At 33.6% G+C, this 20,250-nt stretch overlaps 1 protein-coding gene across 1 annotated transcript in view; it reads right to left on the reverse strand.

Annotated features, from left to right (window-relative positions):
• LOC123655435 (protein bunched, class 2/F/G isoform-like) overlaps window positions 1–20,250 on the reverse strand; it is a 176,244-nt gene that overhangs the window by 74,950 nt on the left and 81,044 nt on the right. Inside the window, exon 5 of the mRNA XM_045591251.1 lies at window positions 18,684–18,809. Within this exon, the coding sequence (XP_045447207.1) occupies window positions 18,684–18,809 (126 nt within the window). The remainder of the gene's footprint in view (window positions 1–18,683; window positions 18,810–20,250) is intronic.

Raw genomic sequence — 20,250 nt, forward strand, 5'->3', positions numbered from 1 at the left:
TAAAGACTCTAGCTTTTCCTTTTGCACAGGAGTAATGTCGTTGCCGTGCTTAATTAAATGTTCCGATTGGTCCCAAAATGTGGATACTTTGTTTACATCAACGGTCCTCTTAGAGGGCAAAGCGCGAGTTAATAATGAATCTTTAGCTAATTTTAAACGATTGGTTGTTAGATTTTGTACTAATACATTACCTGTTCCATTTAGAACCGTATATTCACCCGGTAGTAAATAAAATTGGTTCGTTAAATGCCCTCTAACAGTACCGTTGATGAATATATTTCCAGTATATTCATCATCTGTACTAACCGGAATTGCCCTAGTGCCTAGTGGGTCAACGTGAATTTCGTCTTTAATTATTAAAAACAATTTTTGTTTTTTCTTAATGGGTTCAAATAATAGCCGAGTTGGTGTTTTTGTAATGAGGATACCGGGTTGCTCAGTGAATGTATGCCCAAGCAGTATGGGATACTTAAGTATATCATCATTAACTATAATAAGCTCAATGGATGGAATAGCTATCCCCTGTACTTCTATTTTAGCAAATGTTTTACCAATAGGCGTAACAGGATTACCCCCTAAGCCTTTCATCAAAGGCAAGTTACTAACGGTAATCGGTAATTTTAACAATTTTGCATCAGAATGACGTATAATGGAGCATTCGCTACCGAGATCTATATAACAAGTTAACGGATTGTCGTTCACTCTAATCGTCATGATGTATTTGTCATTGGAGGAATCGGTCCTATTAATTTCTCTATGGGTGTAAATGTCTTGTTTCAATAATTCAGATGTAGGGGTTTGGTTATTTTGTTTTTGCAAGTCAAGTTTAAGTATACTTTTTTCATTATTAGTTACATCCTTAATTGGAGTTTGAACTCTCGACAACCCTGGACATGTTACAACCTGGTGTCCTAGTCTATGACAATTGCTGCATTTCATAATTGGCTTGGGGCATTTGAAGCTAACGTGCCCTTCTAAGTCGCAGTTAAAACATTTAATAGAGGGCTTTTCGGTACAACCTTGTGCAGTTTTGTTAAAATTAGTCATCTGTGATCGTCTGTCATTTCTAACCCTACCAGCAGAAACTGTAGTAGTCTTTATCTGACCTACCATAACCGATTTCAAATACTTTAACACTTCTTCCGGCGACTTGAATTGAACCGCTTGAGCACCTAATTTTATAGCTCTGTCTTCGATGCCATATAGAATACAATCTACTGCTTTCTTACCGGTTATTTGACAACGGTTGAGGAGGTTCAACTTAGAATAGTAGTAACGTTCTAAGGGTTCTCCGTATTTAACTCTTAAGGCTAACATCTCAGTCAATAACTCGGCATAATTATCACTACACGGGAACGATGCTGTGAGTTTAGTTTTCCATTCAACCCAAGAGAATTTAACGCTAGAAAGACTTTCATACCACAATTTTGCTAATCCTACTAATTTGGGCAAGGCGTAATGTATAACTTCACGTTCGCTCCATTCGTAGATTTCCGCGCATTCGTCTACTTTAGCTAACCAGTCAGTTATAGTCTGATTTTTATTCATAGGGTCAAATTCTGGAATTACATTATTCATAGAATTCAGCTTGTTTCCACCACTATTAATACATTTTAAAGCCTCTAAAAACTGATTAATCACGTGAGAAGATTTTTGACTCCCTTCTATAAACTTATCGCGGTCCGTATCTTGCCTAGTGTCTGAAACTCCTTGTCGGCGACTGGGTGTCGTTATCACAGAGTTGCGGCTGTCATGTCGGATAACTAAGTCACGGTTAGTAAATTCATCGTGTCTCAACCTCGATCGCTCACGATAATTATTAATCGAACGTCGCTCAAGCTCATCGTTCGAGTAACGATAGTCGTTAACCGAACGTCGCTCAAGCTCACCGTTCGAGTAACGATATCTAGAGTGGGTAGGTCTAGAGACTGGCCGTTGCTCGAGCTCATCGTCCAGTACTCTATCCCTACGTCTAATATCTCTGATCAAATCATCCCTTAAACGTTGCTCGTGCTCATCGTCATCAGGGGTTGGGGTATGCAAAGATCGCTGTGCAGACTTACGATTATAACTACGTTCAGGCGCGAGCGGCGCCGGAGCACGTCGTCCCTGTCGTCTTTCACAAGGCAGTGTAATACTACGGCTCCTTGACCGTTCACGAGAATGCACGCTTATCGCCCTTGTCCTCGAAAGACAAGGTTCGTTTGAGCTGCAGCCGGGCTGCGTGTCCAGATGGTCAACCTGAAAATTCTCCATGTTACGGGCGCTTAAAGATTCTTGCCACTTCTGAAGATATTGGAAAATAATAAATCCAGCACTGTTATTTCAATATTATTTATTTCACACAACACTTAGAACACTTGCTATTCTCTTGAAGACCAAAACGCGAGTGTGTCCAGCGACATTCTCTTTTAGCTTCGCTCATACTCCCCCCACCATTTAGTTCCCCTACTAAACGGGTAACAGACCCGTTTAGTCAATTCAGTCTCTTTTAATTCAGTCTTCACGAAAATAAAAAGATTTAATATATATATTTACATTCAACAATAGATTTTCATTACATTTATCGTTATTATTACTAATATAATTGTATAAACATTAGCGATTAGTATAATATTATTGCCTGATTCTTACAAAAGTTACGATTTAACCTTAATTATGCTTACAATACAAGCTTTAAACAAACACAGGTAGTGCTTGTTTAATAGCTATAGTTATTTGACTAACATATTAAAAAAGTAATGTTTTTTTTATAGTAAATTTGACATAGGTTTGTTGAACTGACTAAAATCATTGAATAAAACTATTTGTAAACGTTGAGACAAGCTGGTTTCAACCACATTTCGAAAGGATGATGTTCAGTTAGTGTCGCTATTACAACTCGAAGCATGACGTTTTAGCCTAACTTTGTTTAGTGCGAAAGTTATCTTCTACAAAAAGAACTATTCCATTAGATCGGTAGTTTTGATATGATTGACCTTTTGATATAACCAAAGATCACATTATATTAGAGTAGATAGGTAACAAAATAGTCTTAGGTAGGTAGAATACCTGTTACGATAACTTCAATATTACTTCAAAATATAGTAAAAATACTCAGAAATGTTAAAGGAAAATGATTATATTAACAAAAAACATAATCAGACGCACGCTTATTCAAAGCGGCAAGATCAAATCGCATATGATTTGAATTAAATGCATGCAGCGTGGGATATGAACTTTTTAAATACAACGATAAATATATACCTACATACACCTGACGTTCTCAATTTATTGTTTTGTTTACAAACATTTCGAGCGCATTACGATCTTTTGTATGACGTAAACTATAATAATTGATTTTAATAAAAATAATATGTTCATATAAGGGATACATACATATTTCAAAATGACTTAAGGTTTTTTTACATAATATAAATATTTATTGTGCTCAAAATAATCAAAACTCGATGGTAACTTTATTGGTGTATCGAAGGCAACCTTAGTTGCAACTAGTGGTAAAAATAGTTAATGAAAAATAGTAAAAAGTTGAGAAGGTTTATTTTTTACATAAACAAACGTTAAATGTTCCAAATGACCTAATTACTAAGTATCTCCAATTATCCTTGAATCCTTGATATCGATTCGTCCTTCAAACGTTCTCAACGCTCCCTAAGCTACTATTTACTATTACTATGAGACTTCTTTGTGGCCTTGGTTTATAATATTCTAATACTTCTTGATTTTAATTAAAAAGTAGTGTTAGTTTTACAGTTTAATACGATTATTTGGCATAGTTTATGGAATTGTTTTATATAATAAGTACATTGTTTTATTATAATAAAATTAATAGACAGAAATATGTATCGTTAATATGTACTGTTGGCCTTATATATCACAGCAAGCTTATGTAACCTTGCTTGACAGCTACGAGCCTTTAAGGAAAAATACCAATTATTATAATAGCAGTAAATAATAAATATATCAATAATATCAACTATCGTGTAATCAGAACAAACGTTTGTAATTTATTACATTAGGCATACGGATTATTTTTATCTATTATAATATTACAAAGCACTATTTTTATTAATTCCAAATAATATTTTTGTTTTAATATATTTTATTTGTGCGTTGTGGTAAGTATACAAATCTATTCTATCTAACCGTGATCTCAACCGTTTCGAGAATCGATATGGTTAGTTTAGACGATATTTTTGATAACTGCTTCATATGATTGGTTAACTTTGATTGATTCTACATTTTAACACTCCATTATGGGCATAGGACTCTTCCTCTACGCAGAAAAAGGGTCAGAGCTTAATCCGCCACGCTGCTCCACTGTGAGTTGGCGGATATGTAATATTTTTTACTATGAGTAACGACCGCTATCAGGTATTTAACACATCAACCGGGACCTATAACTGCTTCTTTTTTGTTTGTGCTTTCTTATTTTTTTTTGTACAGCTCTTTGTGACTTATTATATAAGAATGTACAGCTCGCATATGTATACTATAAAGCCTCCCTTCAAGTACCTATATAATTAAAATTTTTGCAAAAAATATTTTTTCACGCACTTATAAAACGTCAAATTAATCATAAATAATAGATCCACGTGAACATTCGCTTCAGCTTGTAATATCCCACTGCTGGGCATAGGGCTCTTTCCCCATGTAGCAGAAGGAGTAGAGCTTAATCCACAACGCTGCTCGAATGCAGGTTGGCGGATATATTCCCTACTGAGTAACGATCGCTATCAGGTGTACATGATAACAACCGGGACCAATGGCTTAACGTGTTCTCCGAGGCACGGTGGAGAGACCCACAAGGACCGCACAAACACCCAGACCACGGCAAACATCTGTATGGCCAATACAAAGGTTTGTCAGATGCAGGGATCGAACCCGCAACCGCTTGCGTAACCGCCATAAGCCCGTCCTGTGACCGTTGCGCCAATGCGTCGTCATGTGAGGATTCACTGGACGGCGAAATAACAATTAAGCGTACAATTTAAACGTCAAGAGATACTCGTACTATAATATTCTGCAAGACGTCTCGCCTTTTCTTTCGAGGTTAAAATAATAATTCATCAATCTTTCTTGACAAACAAATGTTATATAAATAAAAAGTTGTTTTGAATATCACCAATTGCATTTTAAATGTCGGAATGTATTGAAAGTTCGTGTATTTAGTAATAATTGTGAAAGAAAACGAGTCTGCTTAATATATTCATGTTTTTTTTTTTTCAATAACTACAAGTCGTTTGCTATCTAGTCGTAATATGTTCTCAAATCGTTAAAAAAATCCTGTTCACAGTTTCAAAACTCGAGTTCTGTATAAGAGTCGGTATAAGAGTTTTATTGAGGAGATTACAATTTTTGATAACTTTTGTGGAAAAATTTCATCACTTTGCGACGTTTTCAAGGTAAGATTCACAATTACGATTAAAATTTAATAGATACGAAACTGCTGATTGTGATAAAATAACAAAAAATCAAAGAAATCCATTTATTGACCAATCCAATATATATTTTTATAAATTCTACTGTATAAGATTTTACATGGCTATTTCTATTGTGGGTAGATCTTGACACTGCTAATGCCGTCAAGATCTACCCGCAAACTTGAGTCTCGTGAACAAGACATTCGTAGCTCATGTAAAATATCGAGCTCTGCAAAATGAAAATTAAAACAATAGGTAAATATCCCTTTTTGAATAATTCTAGCAATTCTAGTGTAAAAAGTGTGCAACCTAAAAGAGCCGATATTATGGTTATTCATATGTTAATAATTGTATCTACAAATAATTCTTATATTTGTCAACTTATTTTGGTCATTAGGCACAGAAGTAAATTTATATTACGACACTCCACACGTAAGTAAAGTGTTTTCATCGAGTGTCTATGCGTGCCGGAGTGTTTCTAATTGTAACATTTATTATGACACGGTAATTAGTGTTGAGTTAGTGACTGTGTGAACACCAGTGGTGTAACTAGTTCTTAATGAACCCTGTAGCAAATTTGGTTAGAGGCCCTTTCTACTTTGTATGTCTTTGAACCCTTACACGAACACTTTATTACACGATATTATTTTACAAGGTATACATATTTAGGTCGTGCGAGCTGGTTTGTAAGGCCACTTCAGTAATAATAAATTTAATTTAGTTCTATCATATGTATAATTCTAGTATCGAATTAAAATCCCCTTTCGTATTAACCCAGAACAATCGTAATGATAGCAATGAAGAAAACAATATTCTTTTCCATTTTTTGTTAAACAAAATTTTACGTAAATATTAGTAGGGTAGAGCGGGGCTTAAAGGTCCGCGGGTATAAAGGTCCACATAAGTATCTAAAAACCTAGTGACATATCGTTCTTTCCGACTATACAAGTTGTGAGAGGGGTGCGCGGGAGACGTAACAAGGTATCGCCGGCAGTCGAGCGACATCGCTAGCAGGAGATATACGACTGCGTCTCGAAATTTTAACGTAAGTAAATTTTTTCATTATTATTCTTTTTAGTTTCGAGCACTGTTATTTCGTTGACCATGCTTAAACGAAGTTTATTCGTATAGGTAATTTATTTGTTTATCACGATTTATTATCATTTTTTAGCTAGTTTGAACGGTAATTTTTTTTATAACCTGTTAATACACTTACACATGGTTGGGGTAAAAAGGTCCACTATGGACCTTTTAGCCCATCGTTAATATATTGGCAAAATAAGATAAAAAATATTTTTTCTTTCAGTATGCGAAACTATAAAAGAAAAACTGATCGGGGCACAAAATCTGTGGAGTTAATGCAACGTGCCGCAGATTTAGTTATCAATGAAAATAAATCATTGAGACAGGTATGTCGTGACTATGAATTAAGTAAAACTTCATTGTCAAGATTTATTAAGCGTATGAAAAATGATCCTGTCAACTTGAGATTTGGTTATGGTTCTCCAAGGCAGGTATTTAGTAAACAACAAGAAGCCTGTCTCACAGAATACTTGCTTAAACTTGCACAAATTTTCCACGGCATAGGTCCTAAAGAAGTTCGTCGCATGGCTTATGACTGTGCTATTAAATTCGAAATAAGTGTACCGGAAACATGGCATACCAACAAAATGGCCGGTAGAGATTGGATGACTGCTTTTCTTCAACGAAATACAAGTCTCTCTATTAGGAAACCTGAAGCAACAAGTCTCAGCAGAGCTACATCATTCAACAAATCTAATGTGCAAGAGTTTTACACGAAATTAGCAGAAGTTATGGACCGATTTAAATTTACAGCTTGTTCTATTTGGAATGCTGACGAAACTGGCGTATCGACGGTCACTAAGCCATCAAAAATAGTTGCTGCTAAGGGAAAGCGAAATATAGGATCTGTAACATCAGGTGAACGTGGAACTAATGTAACCCTATTAGTAGCGGTTTCAGCTACAGGTTCATCGATTCCACCCATGTTTATTTTCCCTCGCAAAAAGTTTCAAAAACATTTCATCAGGGATGGTCCTACTGATTGCATTGGTGTGGGGAATTCTAGCGGTTGGATTACTAATGACGAATTTTTCATATTCGTGCAGCATTTTATCAAGCATGTTAGGCCTAGTAAAGAATCTCCTGTTCTGTTAGTTTTAGACAACCATTCTTCACATTTATCTGCACCAACTTTAGATTTGGCTAAAGAAAACGGAGTGGTCATGCTCTCTTTTCCTCCACATTGTTCCCACAAGTTGCAGCCACTCGACGTGTAGGTATATGGACCTTTTAAAAGATATCTTTCTTCAGCTCAAGATGCATGGATGCGAAATAACGCTGGTAAAACTATGACTATCTACGATATCCCTGGAATCGTCCGCACGTCTTTACCTTTAGCCTTAACACCGAGTAACATAATGAGTGGATTCGAAAAAACTGGTATATTCCCCTTCAACCAAGATAAATTTAACGACGACGATTTTGCATCAACTTATGTAACGGATCGCTCTAAGGCATCTGAAAATGAACCACAGCCTTCAACGTCGTCTATTCCTTTACCAACAGTATTGTCTGATCTGAGAAACGAACCACAGCCTTCAACGTCATCTACTCCCTTGCCAAAAGTATTGTCTGATCCACAACCTACAACGTCGTTGGACCCGCAGCCATCAACATCATGTGGTGCACCGATATCAACATTAGTTGATCCATACGGAAGTTTTTCGCCCGAAATTGTACGACCGCTACCTAAAGCCGGACCACGAAAGTCAACTATTGTTAGAAAACGCCGCAAAACTGCTATTTTGACGGATACACCAGAAAAAGAAAGTCTACGTCAAGAACAAGAAATCTTGAATAAGAAAAAGGCTAAAGGAGTAAAGCAGAAAAGCAAACCAAATAAAAAAGTTGAGAAAGTAAAAAAAGCAATTTTACAAGAGATTGACAGTGATTCTAACTCTGATGATGAATACTTTTGTTTGATTTGCTACGAGAAGTTCAGTGACAGTGTTGCAGGTGAAGGTTGGATTCAATGTAATCTTTGCAAACAATGGGCCCATGAAAAATGTATTCAAATAGAAATCGCATTTACTTTGTTTGTAATAATTGTGATTCAGGAAACGATGAGTCTGATTAAGATGAAATATAGATACCAAAAACGTTAATTATGTTATGGTTATTATTAGAAGAATTTTATTTTTGTTTAACTTTAAAAAAAACATATTTTGATTTTTTTATGTTATAAGACTAAATAATTAAGTAAAATAAGTTAAAAGATTTCAGTCATATTATGGCAAAATTCACAAGGATAAGTGTTATCTTTTTTTAACTATGTTGTATTGAGACTGTGTAGTGGTTAAAACTCAACGGTTAGAAATTATTCATATGTAATGTTTCAGTTATTGTGATATGATAGGAAATCTAGAAGAAAATAGTTTTTATTTTTTAAAAAATACTATTTTTGTTATAAAAGACTGCTTAAATATTATGAAACTTAATCTAAGTATGAAAAAGATTTTTTTTTAGGTGAAAATAATAGTTGTTTTTTACTTTTGGTTTTTGGAATAAAAATAAACTATCGAATTTTATTGAATCAAGTATTGTTATTATTTCATAAAAACTTTTAAAAATACAAATTAAATAGTGGATCTTTTTGCCTCCTGGCTGTCCCTTTTTACCCCAACTATGGGGTAAAAAGAGACAGACGACAAGGTCTAGAAAAATTGGAAAATGATACATTTCTATCATCATGATTCAACCGAAAATTGAGTTAAACATAGTCAGATAACTGTTTGTTTGAATAGCATTATATATTTTGATATAGCAGGCTCGGTTTTCACGGTATAATGCAAAATAGTCAAATTGGACCTTTAAGCCCCGCTCTACCCTAATTTATTAATAGACAAAAGCGAATTAAAAAGGTACAATTTCACAACCTTTGTAAAAATTTATTTATTTTATTAAAAAGAAACTAAAAAAGTTATTACCAACCACAAAAAATACCTCGAACAATAAAGATATTTCGTACCAAAATAAAGTTTGTTTACGCAAACATTTAATGAAGGAAAATTTATAATAAAAAACTAATCTTTATTTCACAATCGGCTCTTTAATCCCTCATATTTTTATAAAGGTAATCATTTACATAATAAATATCATTTATTTCGTCAGCAAGACTATTTTTATACTACGTTACAATCTAACAAAATACTAGGTGTGCCCGCGACTTCGTCCGCGTGGAATTTAACAAAAAGTTATTGCTCAATTTGCAGAGTAATAAAATAAATAAATTTCTAAAATTAAAGTAGCCTAAGTTACTCCTTTTTACATCATCTATCTGTCAGTGGAAGTTCCGTCAAAATCGGTCCTGCCGATTCAGAGATTAGGCGGAACAAACAGACAGATAGACAGCAGACAAAAATTGTAAAAAATGTTATTTTGTTTAATGTAACCTACTCATGTTTACATACTCATGAATTTAGTAAAAAGCGGTTCTTTTAATGTTACAAGTAGACATTCAAATTTAATTTATTTGTATAGATATAGATAATTGTTATGATAACAGTTTATATAAAAAAATTCCACCCTATGATGTAAACATCTACTTGTTGTATCAGTTACTACTCGAGGGTTGCGATTTCAAATAAATAAACTTTAGAAGTATATTTTGTTCGATGGGAATAAGAAATATAGACATATACAATGTAGTAAGTATAAGCAGTCTTTACTTGTAGACCTTTATAACACAAATTTCATTGCAATTCTGCTATAGTTTTGAATAGACCTTGAAGTGAACATTTATACCTAATCATAGTTGTACATTTTGATTGTTTGCGAATATTATTATTAAATAATTATTATTCTATTTCAATATTATTAAAACACAAGTAAATTAGAGGAGCCAATAGCCGATACATATTTGGCAACTTAATTTTTGATATGTAAAAAGTTGCTTAACTATAAAATTTGTGAAATAGGGATACTTGTGTTACATTTTAATAGTTATAATAATAAATCTTTGGAAAAAAAAACTGAATTTATAAATTTAACCTTTGTAATATTATAAATTATAAATATTAAAATATTGAGTAGTAAAATTATCGCAGAACGCACGACACAGATAACAAAACACTAATAAACAATCAAACTCGGCAAATGCTTATCATAATTCAGCAAAACGTTTCCGATACTCGGCGATTATTATTTGCCATATGACTTTTTACAAATTTATCTCCCAAGGCAATATTCGTCGAGACCGGAAATCGTTCTATGTGACAGATTTTAATCAATTCATGCCCATTTTATATCACCTTTCGTAATTAGATTCGAGCACGTGACGTTTCCTGCGTTAAAAATATTAATATTGTTATACTGATGTCATAAATAATATTATTCATCACGTGTAAATACAAATATACTTATCCCGTACAAAGTTAGCTTTTGTTTTGGTTTATTCAACCAGAAAAACAACTAGGTATAATTTATGTATATTCTAAGAGAATAATTGATAATTGATTCAGCACCTTTCTCCTTATATAGGTACATAATTATATCGTGTAGACAATAGTTGTTTAACATCGCTGTGTAAGCAGAAGCACGTATCAGTCAACATTTTACACTATTATTTTGGCTTAAACTAAGTATATTTTTCAACTATGTACTCTCTGTTATTAATAAGAAGAAGATAAGGTAATTTTATATTATAAAAAGTTAAGATTAACTTTGGGTGTAATATTAAAAATAGCGACATCAACATGAAAATAATTACTATAGTGTGCGTAAAATCTGAACTGATTTAATCAAAGCACTTCTTCATGTTGGCAATAGATACTAGATAGTAGTACTAGTAGAGAATAGTGATCATGCACTCCCATTTTATAAAATGATTTCGAACCTGTCCTGAAGTGGTCGCTAGTACAACCCGGCTATGGTAATTATGTATTTTTTTATATTGGTGTTTGAAAGGTAAGAAATGAGGTGGTAACTAAGTTATCTGAATAGGTCCTAATACGGAATTGGAGAAATTTATTTAGTATTTTTTTGAGTAAATACTTTGCATAGTTTGGAGATAAACCGTGTGTACACGCAAAGCATTAAATATTCTCAATTACACCAAAAATTAATATACGACCATTCATATCCACGCGAGTTCATTGGGGGTAATGCCCAATCACCATACTGGGCGAGCGGGCTGGTGACTGCAGGGCAGAGCTTTGTCGCAGCGAAGATGACAAGAAGATGCTACTACCCAAGTTCGGTCTAGGTAACTTGGGGAGGCCTATTTCCAGTAGTGGACTGCTATAGGCTGAAGCGACGTGAAAGCACGGTTATCGCGTTGATAATTATTATCGGTCTTTTATACATATGTGCTAATAAATAACATAATATGTATGCGCATCTACAAATCAAAAACATCGTTTGAAGCGAATTTTAAAGGAGTTTCACAATGGGTTCTCTGACGTCATTCTCAGGATTAGTTACGTGTCAAGAGCATTCTGAAGAGTGATGACGGATTGTGGTTAAAGCCATTTAATGCGGTTAGCTTTACAAGACGTCGTAAACATGAGAAAAGCCCCAATGATCGAATATAAAAATGTATAAACGATCGCTTGGATTACTTTACGTGACACATAATTATGTACTAAACTTTTTATTTCATACATTTAATTATCGAAGGATTAAAAAAGAATTACCTAACAACAATGTGAAACCATTTCGTAATAATATAGCTAATGTAATACAAGTAATTTCTATCAGGACAATGTTTTACATAATATGTAAGTTCAAATCCTATAGGAAGGTCGGAGCGTAAAGCCAATGTTTTATTCCTTAATTTTCAGCTATCTACGTACCAAATTTCATTACAATCAGTTCAATAGTTCTGCGTTACTGAATAAAAAACGTCCATTCATCCATACATCCTCAAAAACTTATGCATTTATAATTATGATAGGATGTTCCATTAACAATATCACACATAATAAAAAGTTCGTACTATTACAAACAAATCACACCTATAAATATAATATATTGCTAACCACAGTACAAAATTTCTAGAACCTAGGCTGGGAACAATTAATTATTTTCCTTATTACAATGATGGACACAATTTTAAATAACAATAATATGTCCTTGTGGATGACGTAAATTGTCCTTGTCGGGTGCGCGGAGCGTTTCCAAGGCTAAGGCAACAAGAGGGATTAGTTTCAGTGTCACATGAAACTCCACGGACGCTTATATACACGTTATGTAACTAACTATATGAGTAACTAAGATTTATTGTTGTTGTAACTTTATGTTTCGAGTAATTCGTTCGAGAACTTATGAATAGTGAATGATTACAGTCTATTTATTGTGTCCAATTATTTTGTGTTTAACTTTTTGACACAGTTTAACGTGGAAAATACTTTAGTTACCATGCTTTGGACGAAAATGATTTAAATCGGTTAAATTAATAGGTGTTAATAACTAAATTTTCTGACTTATAAATGGCAAAGAATTCTAGATCTTGTGCATCATTATTTACAGTTTAGTGTAATATATAAAGCAAAATTGAAAATAAATTAGTCCGAAACAGTTGTTACTTTTTAGACTATACTAAACCAGTTCTTTTATTTAAAAGTCCATATTAAACAAAGCAATATACGCACGACCACAAAATCTGGTAAAAGTAGTTTCTACTTTCCTGTCAACAAGGAGTTTCCCACTCTAACGACGCTTGGTTACCAGTTACGAGCACGGTAGAAGAAATACGGATTGATTTACCCGTTCCATAATACATTTTCGGCATCATTACCGGTCACGACGCGTCTCGAACACGGTACTGGATCTCGTCAGGTCGTGACTGCGGGCGCTCTCTATCGGAACGTCGAGAAATTTAATGAAACCCTATAAAATATTGTGTAGGGTTTCTTATTTGATAGCGTTTGAGGTGTCTTGTTATGGGAAAAAAAAAATACGTTATTACTCGTACCTACTTAAGTTTTAGAAAAACAGCTGATAACTAAATCGCCGTGTCATAAACGTTACCTACTTACGCAAATTTATATGTCTGTAAATATTTAAAACTTGACGCATAGCGTGATATAACAACGAAGATGTTGAAACTATGTGTACGTAAATATTTTAATGTTATCTACTAGCTGAGCCTCAAAATTACACCAGAGTAATTTCCGACACTGTGGCAATGTCAGAATAAAATATAGTCTAAGTTTTATTCTGTATTTCCAGCCATCTACATACGATGTTTTGTTACAACTTGTTTGGACGATTTTACGTGAAAGAGTAACTAACATTCACCCATGAATCCGTTTTCAGAAACTTTCACATTTATAATACTAGTTAGAAGGATTTAAGTCATGTAAAAATATACCCAAAACCAAAGGCATATTTAGGTATACCATTTCCAACATGTTAATCTCCGCCTACAAGAAGTGACCTAAAAAATTTAAAAATTCTACATCGCCTATTTGATTGACAGCAACTGTAATATGATGAATGGCGACTGGCGAATCTATGAGGTCGGAATGAGGCTTTTTACGGGCATCGAACTCTAGAACTGTTGCTAGGCAACGAGTAACGGCTCACATCGGTTATTTCAGTACAACAAATCGCGATTTGCAAGTACTTATCACCCCTCTCAACGAAATTCTAATATTTTATTATGACAATGTATTTAAAGTCGATATTCGTATGCCAAATTGAAACTTTTGTAACAGGATGGACGGTTGTAGTGTTTTTCTGATTGACAATAACCGATTCAGCCTTATCATAACGTGGCATAAATAACAGTTCATTAAGTGGATTTATTTGATTTACCCATTTCTGTGCCTAACTATTAATTATACGTTTTGCAACGGTTTTATGATTTGCTACCGTTACAAATGTTATAGTTAAACTAGTTTTTACAAATATTATATAATTTTTAAGACGTCGTTATTTAACGAGAGTTACGCATACAGAGCTTTATTTAATGTTCAAAGTAAGTCATTGTTGTTGTATTATTTAAACATTTATGCACCAAATAAAATCATATTTATTTACACTTTTAATGTGACTGATCAACAGTGACTATGACGTCTATAATGTCGCCGAAATATCGGAAGTATCAAAACGACAGTCCCGTTAAATTAAGTGTTAATAGTAAACGGGTTAATATTTCATTTTCCTTTTTTTTCATTTTTTTAGTTTAATTTGTATTGAATATTATAATTATCTATTAAATAATGGTTATCAACATCAAAATTATCAAAATCTTGCAATTAAGTACACGAAATACATATAAGTTATTTATTTTATTGAAATCGATTTGTATAAGACGTACGGAACAGTACACTGCGACTATAGTGACTCGTATTCGACTAGTTCTTTATACATATGTTACAAAATGGCAATTTAATAAGGGGGGTTAATCGCTGGCACCGGTTCTACGCTCTCTACTAACATAGATTATCGAGATTACCCAGGGTTACTACACGTATGAGTGACCTAGATACATGTTGCTTTTATAATTTTATGTAATTTAATAAATTTATTGCGTGATCATTTTTGAAGTTAAGTCAATTTTTGGAGTATAGTTATGATTATTTATGGTTATAATATTTGTTGTGTGGTTACGGCAGTAAAGAATAAGCCACCTCCTCTCTTCCCGTAGGTGTCGTAAGAGGTGACTAAAAGGGACAATACAGTTCCACTACCACTTGGAACTTAAAAAGGTGACCGATGGCGGGCTAAATAGGCTGAACTGACTGAATGACTGACTAATAATTAATACTTACTGTCTATATAAGTATCTACTTACTATCTATTTTACTATATTTTTTACTACTGCTGCAGCTTTTAAAGAACATTCGAAAGAATGCTAGAAAGAATATTCCAGATAAAAGCCGATTAATTAATAAATTGAACGAAATCATCGATTTCGTAATAAAGTATCAATATGCATATCGACGAAAACAAATAATGCTGATTTCTTAATAGACATCATCAGACATATCGAATTGCCTCGTAATATATTTTAATAGATTACTATTGAATTCTTTTTATAACAAAAATATAGAATATCTTGATTTCGGATATTAAATCGTTTCAAAAATCTACATTATACCTAATAGGTATTAGTAACAGGTACATATATACGCATAGCAGACGATTATTTTGTCTAAAAGTTACTCCTACGTACATTGAAAATAATATTTTAACAGACAAATAATAAATAAGTTAGTAGAAATATTCAAAACATAAATATGAAATGATATAAAACCTAACTGCCTCAAATAAGAAACGATCTCATTACCTACTACATTGTTTATAGTTCTAAAATAAAAAATTGCTCATCCAACAGTAATCAGCTGGTGATTTTAATTATTTATTTAAAGCGATTTGTAGTAATATACCATAATTGTTTATTATTTAATACCGCCATTACTATTAAAATAGCAATGACATCAGACAAACACATATAGTTAGACGCATGGTTTGCACATTTTCCGGTAAAGGAATTCGAGTCGCAATTCAGCGAATAATCTCGAACATTCTTGCTAATACATCGCACGTAAACGATTTGTGCACATCTATTGCAATCACCAACTATCCTACTATTAAATTTTTGTTTTTAACCGACTTCAAAAAAAAGGAGGAGACTCTCAATTCGACTGTATGTTATTTGTGTTACCTCAACTTTTTATTTACTGGCTGTATCGGTTTTGATGGTTTTTTTTTTTAAATTGAAAGCTGGTAGCTTGTCAAGTGGTCTAATTTAATTTTAACTGAAATCTAATGAGTACGTTATGTTATGTTAGCTATCCCTAATAACGCATATTTAATTGACTTTTTCAACTACTTACGTTGTATTACGTTTATTACTTTTCGATGTGAATTGAAGTCGGGTTTTTTCCTTTGTAACCAAACACAATTATGTTGTTAAAAAAAAAAAAAAAAAAAAAAAAAAAAAAAAAAACGTGTAACAAAAAATTGAAACAAACACCAAATTAGTCGGTAGCGTACATCCTTGCCGTGACATCCAAACGCGAGTCAACAACCTCGAGCAGAAGATCGCGGTAGAAAAAAACGCAATAACTCCACATTGACAGCCGGCTTCTATTCTCGTCGCATGACATAAGCACTTAGCCATAGTCCCGAATTATGAGCGAGTTATAACAAACAACGCTGCGTCGCTAAACTGCCGCTTTTAGAATGAAATGTTTGTAAAATATTTTGATTTTCGAATCGATAATTTGATTTAACCTACACGGCTATGTTGGAAGCGAATAGCGATTTGATGTTATTTAAAGTTTTAACGTAATAATTTTGATGTTGTTTTAAAGGTCAGTATTATGATTATGTGTTTCTCATAAATCATCATCATCATCATCATCATCACTTCAGCCTAATACAGTCCACTGCTGGACATAGGCCTCCAAAAGTTCGCGCCAATAATGGTGTAAACTCTGTTTTGCCCATAGTCACCACGCTGGGCGGGCGGGCTAGTGACCGCAGGGCTGGCTTTGTCGCACCGAAGACGCTGCTGCCTGTCTTCGGCCTGTGTATTTCAAAGCCAAGTGTTGGATGGCTATCCCGCTATCGGTTGGCTCATAAATTAGACTACAATCAAAATTTTTCCGCATATAAAACATTGTACCAATACGTATTGGTCGTTGACAACATTGTTATCATTTGTCATCGAGATCTTGAAAAATTTTTTCGAATCATATATGAGTGCTGCTACTTATAAATAGAAATGGAAATCTTAATATATACCTAATTTCTGCCTGGATAAAAATTTCACAAAACACGTATAAAAATGTCAAATGTTTTGTCAAAAGTATTTTCATGTCCCTGGATAAATTTAAAAATAATGCCAAATCTTAGTGACCATTTGGTCCATGAGAAACAGGCAGATGCTAACAACCATCATTAGTGCTTAATTTGGCAACGCCACTTATTATTCAACTTATACGAACAGTATTTATTTTGACGGCAAAATTGTAATTACACAAAATACCGTTTTAAACATATTCAATAATCAAATTTATTATATATTTGATACTTTATATAACACTATATACATCTACTAAATATAAGTCCATATACATATCTACAAACAAAAAAAAAATAGTACCGACAAAAATCGCAGGACAATAACAAATCAGACATACACTAACACCAACAAAACAACAACAAGCATGCATAAACAGCATACAAGATAATAGAAATAAAATTTGAGGAACAAAAATGTAACAGAACAAAAAAAAAACCAAAACCCAATCATGATGAATGAACAAAACCCACACCTTGATATTTCAGAAGAGAAAGAAATACTAGCTTTGATGTTAAAAAAGACTGATAAGATTATACGAATTTAGTCGTTTTAAAGTGTAAAATTAAGCATTACCATATCGACACCTGATATGAAGAACATTTGTATCTGATTTTGTTAAGTTTTCAGGAGAGTATTTTTCAATTTTGTTGCATTTAAAAAGTGGCCAAGTGATATTGAGTAAAGCCGCATCCGTAATGAAGTAAATTGTTCTATTATTATTTTTTGCGTTCTGTAGTATGAACTTGACCATGTTGTGATACATCATTACGGAAAGATGTTTTTGTTCATCATTTCAGACTATCATAGTCCACTGCGGGACAGAGGCCTCCACAAGTGCGATGCGTGCTCTCGTGCGATTGTTTTAGTTAAAAAAATTGAATGAACAGTTCCAATAATGTAGTATATCGACGTACTGTATATTATAAACTGCTGTTATTGTATTCAAAGAAGATCAATATTATCGCTTTTATTTATTTACCAAACTTTATTGCACACGCAAAAAGAAGATATATTTTAGAACGATTAGATACAAACACAAATAATGTATGCAAAGGCGGCCTTATCGCTTATAGCGATCTCTTCCGCTTTTATTTTTTCTTAACCGATAATACAATTTTTTTTAGCAGAAATCTGGCTCTTTTTGTCATTTAAAAATCGTTCTAGTGGTCGTATAAATACGGTTCCTCGATTGAAAGATACCTTTTTGTTTCCTCAGTATTTTAATAGTATAGTTAGAAAGCATTGTTTCATTAGTTACAATGTTCTTCATATCAGGTGTTGATATTAGGCTTAATTTTGAGGCCGAATTATAAAAATCCAACATAAGTCAATTCGTAAAACGAGGTTTCGTTACAAAGCCAGTATTTGAAAAAAAAAAAATCATAGTGTGAAGCCAAACGTTCCTAACATGATGCTACCTTGAATGTTGCTGTCTGTCGGAGGGCGGTGGTGAAGGCGCGCGGGAAGCAGTGGTGGAATCACGCGCGTCCGACGCTGTCGTAGGGCTGCCGGAACTGCTGCCACCCAGCGCCAACGCCAGCCCGCTGATGCTGCCGACACATCACCACGTCACCACAGCCCTAGCGACGTACTCCGATATCGGTACAAACTTACCTGCTCCACTTTCAAAATTCCGAACATACGGTTACGTTACACGTGTCTGTTATGGTGAAAATATGCATCTAACTCTATGATGACACTCATGAAAACACTGGAGCAGATAAGGCCGCTAAAATGAAACTAGGATCGATATGCTATCACTGAACTAGCCTAGTTAACGATAAACCCAACAATTTTATCACTGTTTAGCTACATTAAAACTAACGTACATTATATGATATCCCGCCAAGTTCATTTAGTCGATGACTATTAGTCTGGTAAATGTTTAACACTAGATAGCCGAGCTAAGCAGAACATTCTCAGCGGGGTGAAGAAGTACATAAGCGGTGATGTTCAGTTAGTGGCAAGGCAACGAGGGTGTCAGTATAATTTGGTAACGCAAGCAAGCAAAAAATGATTGTTTTAACGTGACGTGAATGTCATGCAAAACCAAAAGTAAATATGAACCTAACGATTGAGAAAATAAACCAATTAAAACAAATCGTGATAATTTCAAACACGAAACAAAGAGAAGCTTTGAAGGTTTGTTGTCGTGTCTAGGTATAAATCAATCTCGCTAAGTGAATGATGATAAAGTCTCCATTCAGGTGCCAATCACCGCGTGAGACTGACAAAGTGCCGGTAGCAAGTCTAGAAATCCGTCACGAGGCAGAGTGGGCGAGAACACGCAATTAGCGGAGATGCCCACGTCAGTGAACTAGTAACATTCTCGTAAAGTTAGTAGCGGAGTATGAATGGAGCTTGGACACGACAGCTACTCTTTAAGTATTACAAAATACTTATTACTTCCTAAGATAAAAATTTGTCTAAAACTTATTGAATTATGGCCTATATCAAACAATCTAATTATTTAGTTATGGCGTTTTTTATAGAGATCAAAATATAACAATTTGTCACGGTTTCAAAACAAATTACGAAAATCGGTTCTATTTTATTGTATAAAATTTTTACCGTTCATGTAGTTGAATTAAAATCCACAGGAACTCAATAACGACATTACGATTTTATTTCGCTTTACAGTAATCGTGACCATAAAATAATATTAATTGTAATGTCGAGTAAAAGTTTTCTTACGAGGCAAAATTAAAGCGCAAATAAGTATAATAAAGTCGAGTAAGTTTCCGACATGTCGTTAATTATTTCGCAAATATATTTTCTTGTGTTTTTAATGGTAAAAGTTTATTTCCGTACTAATAAAATTGTCTATATTGTAGTTAAAATTGAAGTGACGTCATAAGCCATGAGGTCACACGTTTAGGCGGAAGTTTGCATCGCAACAAAGGACATTAACACTGTGATGTTGTTTCAATGCAATACTTAAGACAAATAAAATTATACATTAATTTTTTTATTAAATTTATACAA

Source organism: Melitaea cinxia, chromosome 1 (genome assembly GCF_905220565.1).
Source record: "Melitaea cinxia chromosome 1, ilMelCinx1.1, whole genome shotgun sequence".
Classification (NCBI taxonomy): Eukaryota; Metazoa; Arthropoda; class Insecta; order Lepidoptera; family Nymphalidae; genus Melitaea; species Melitaea cinxia.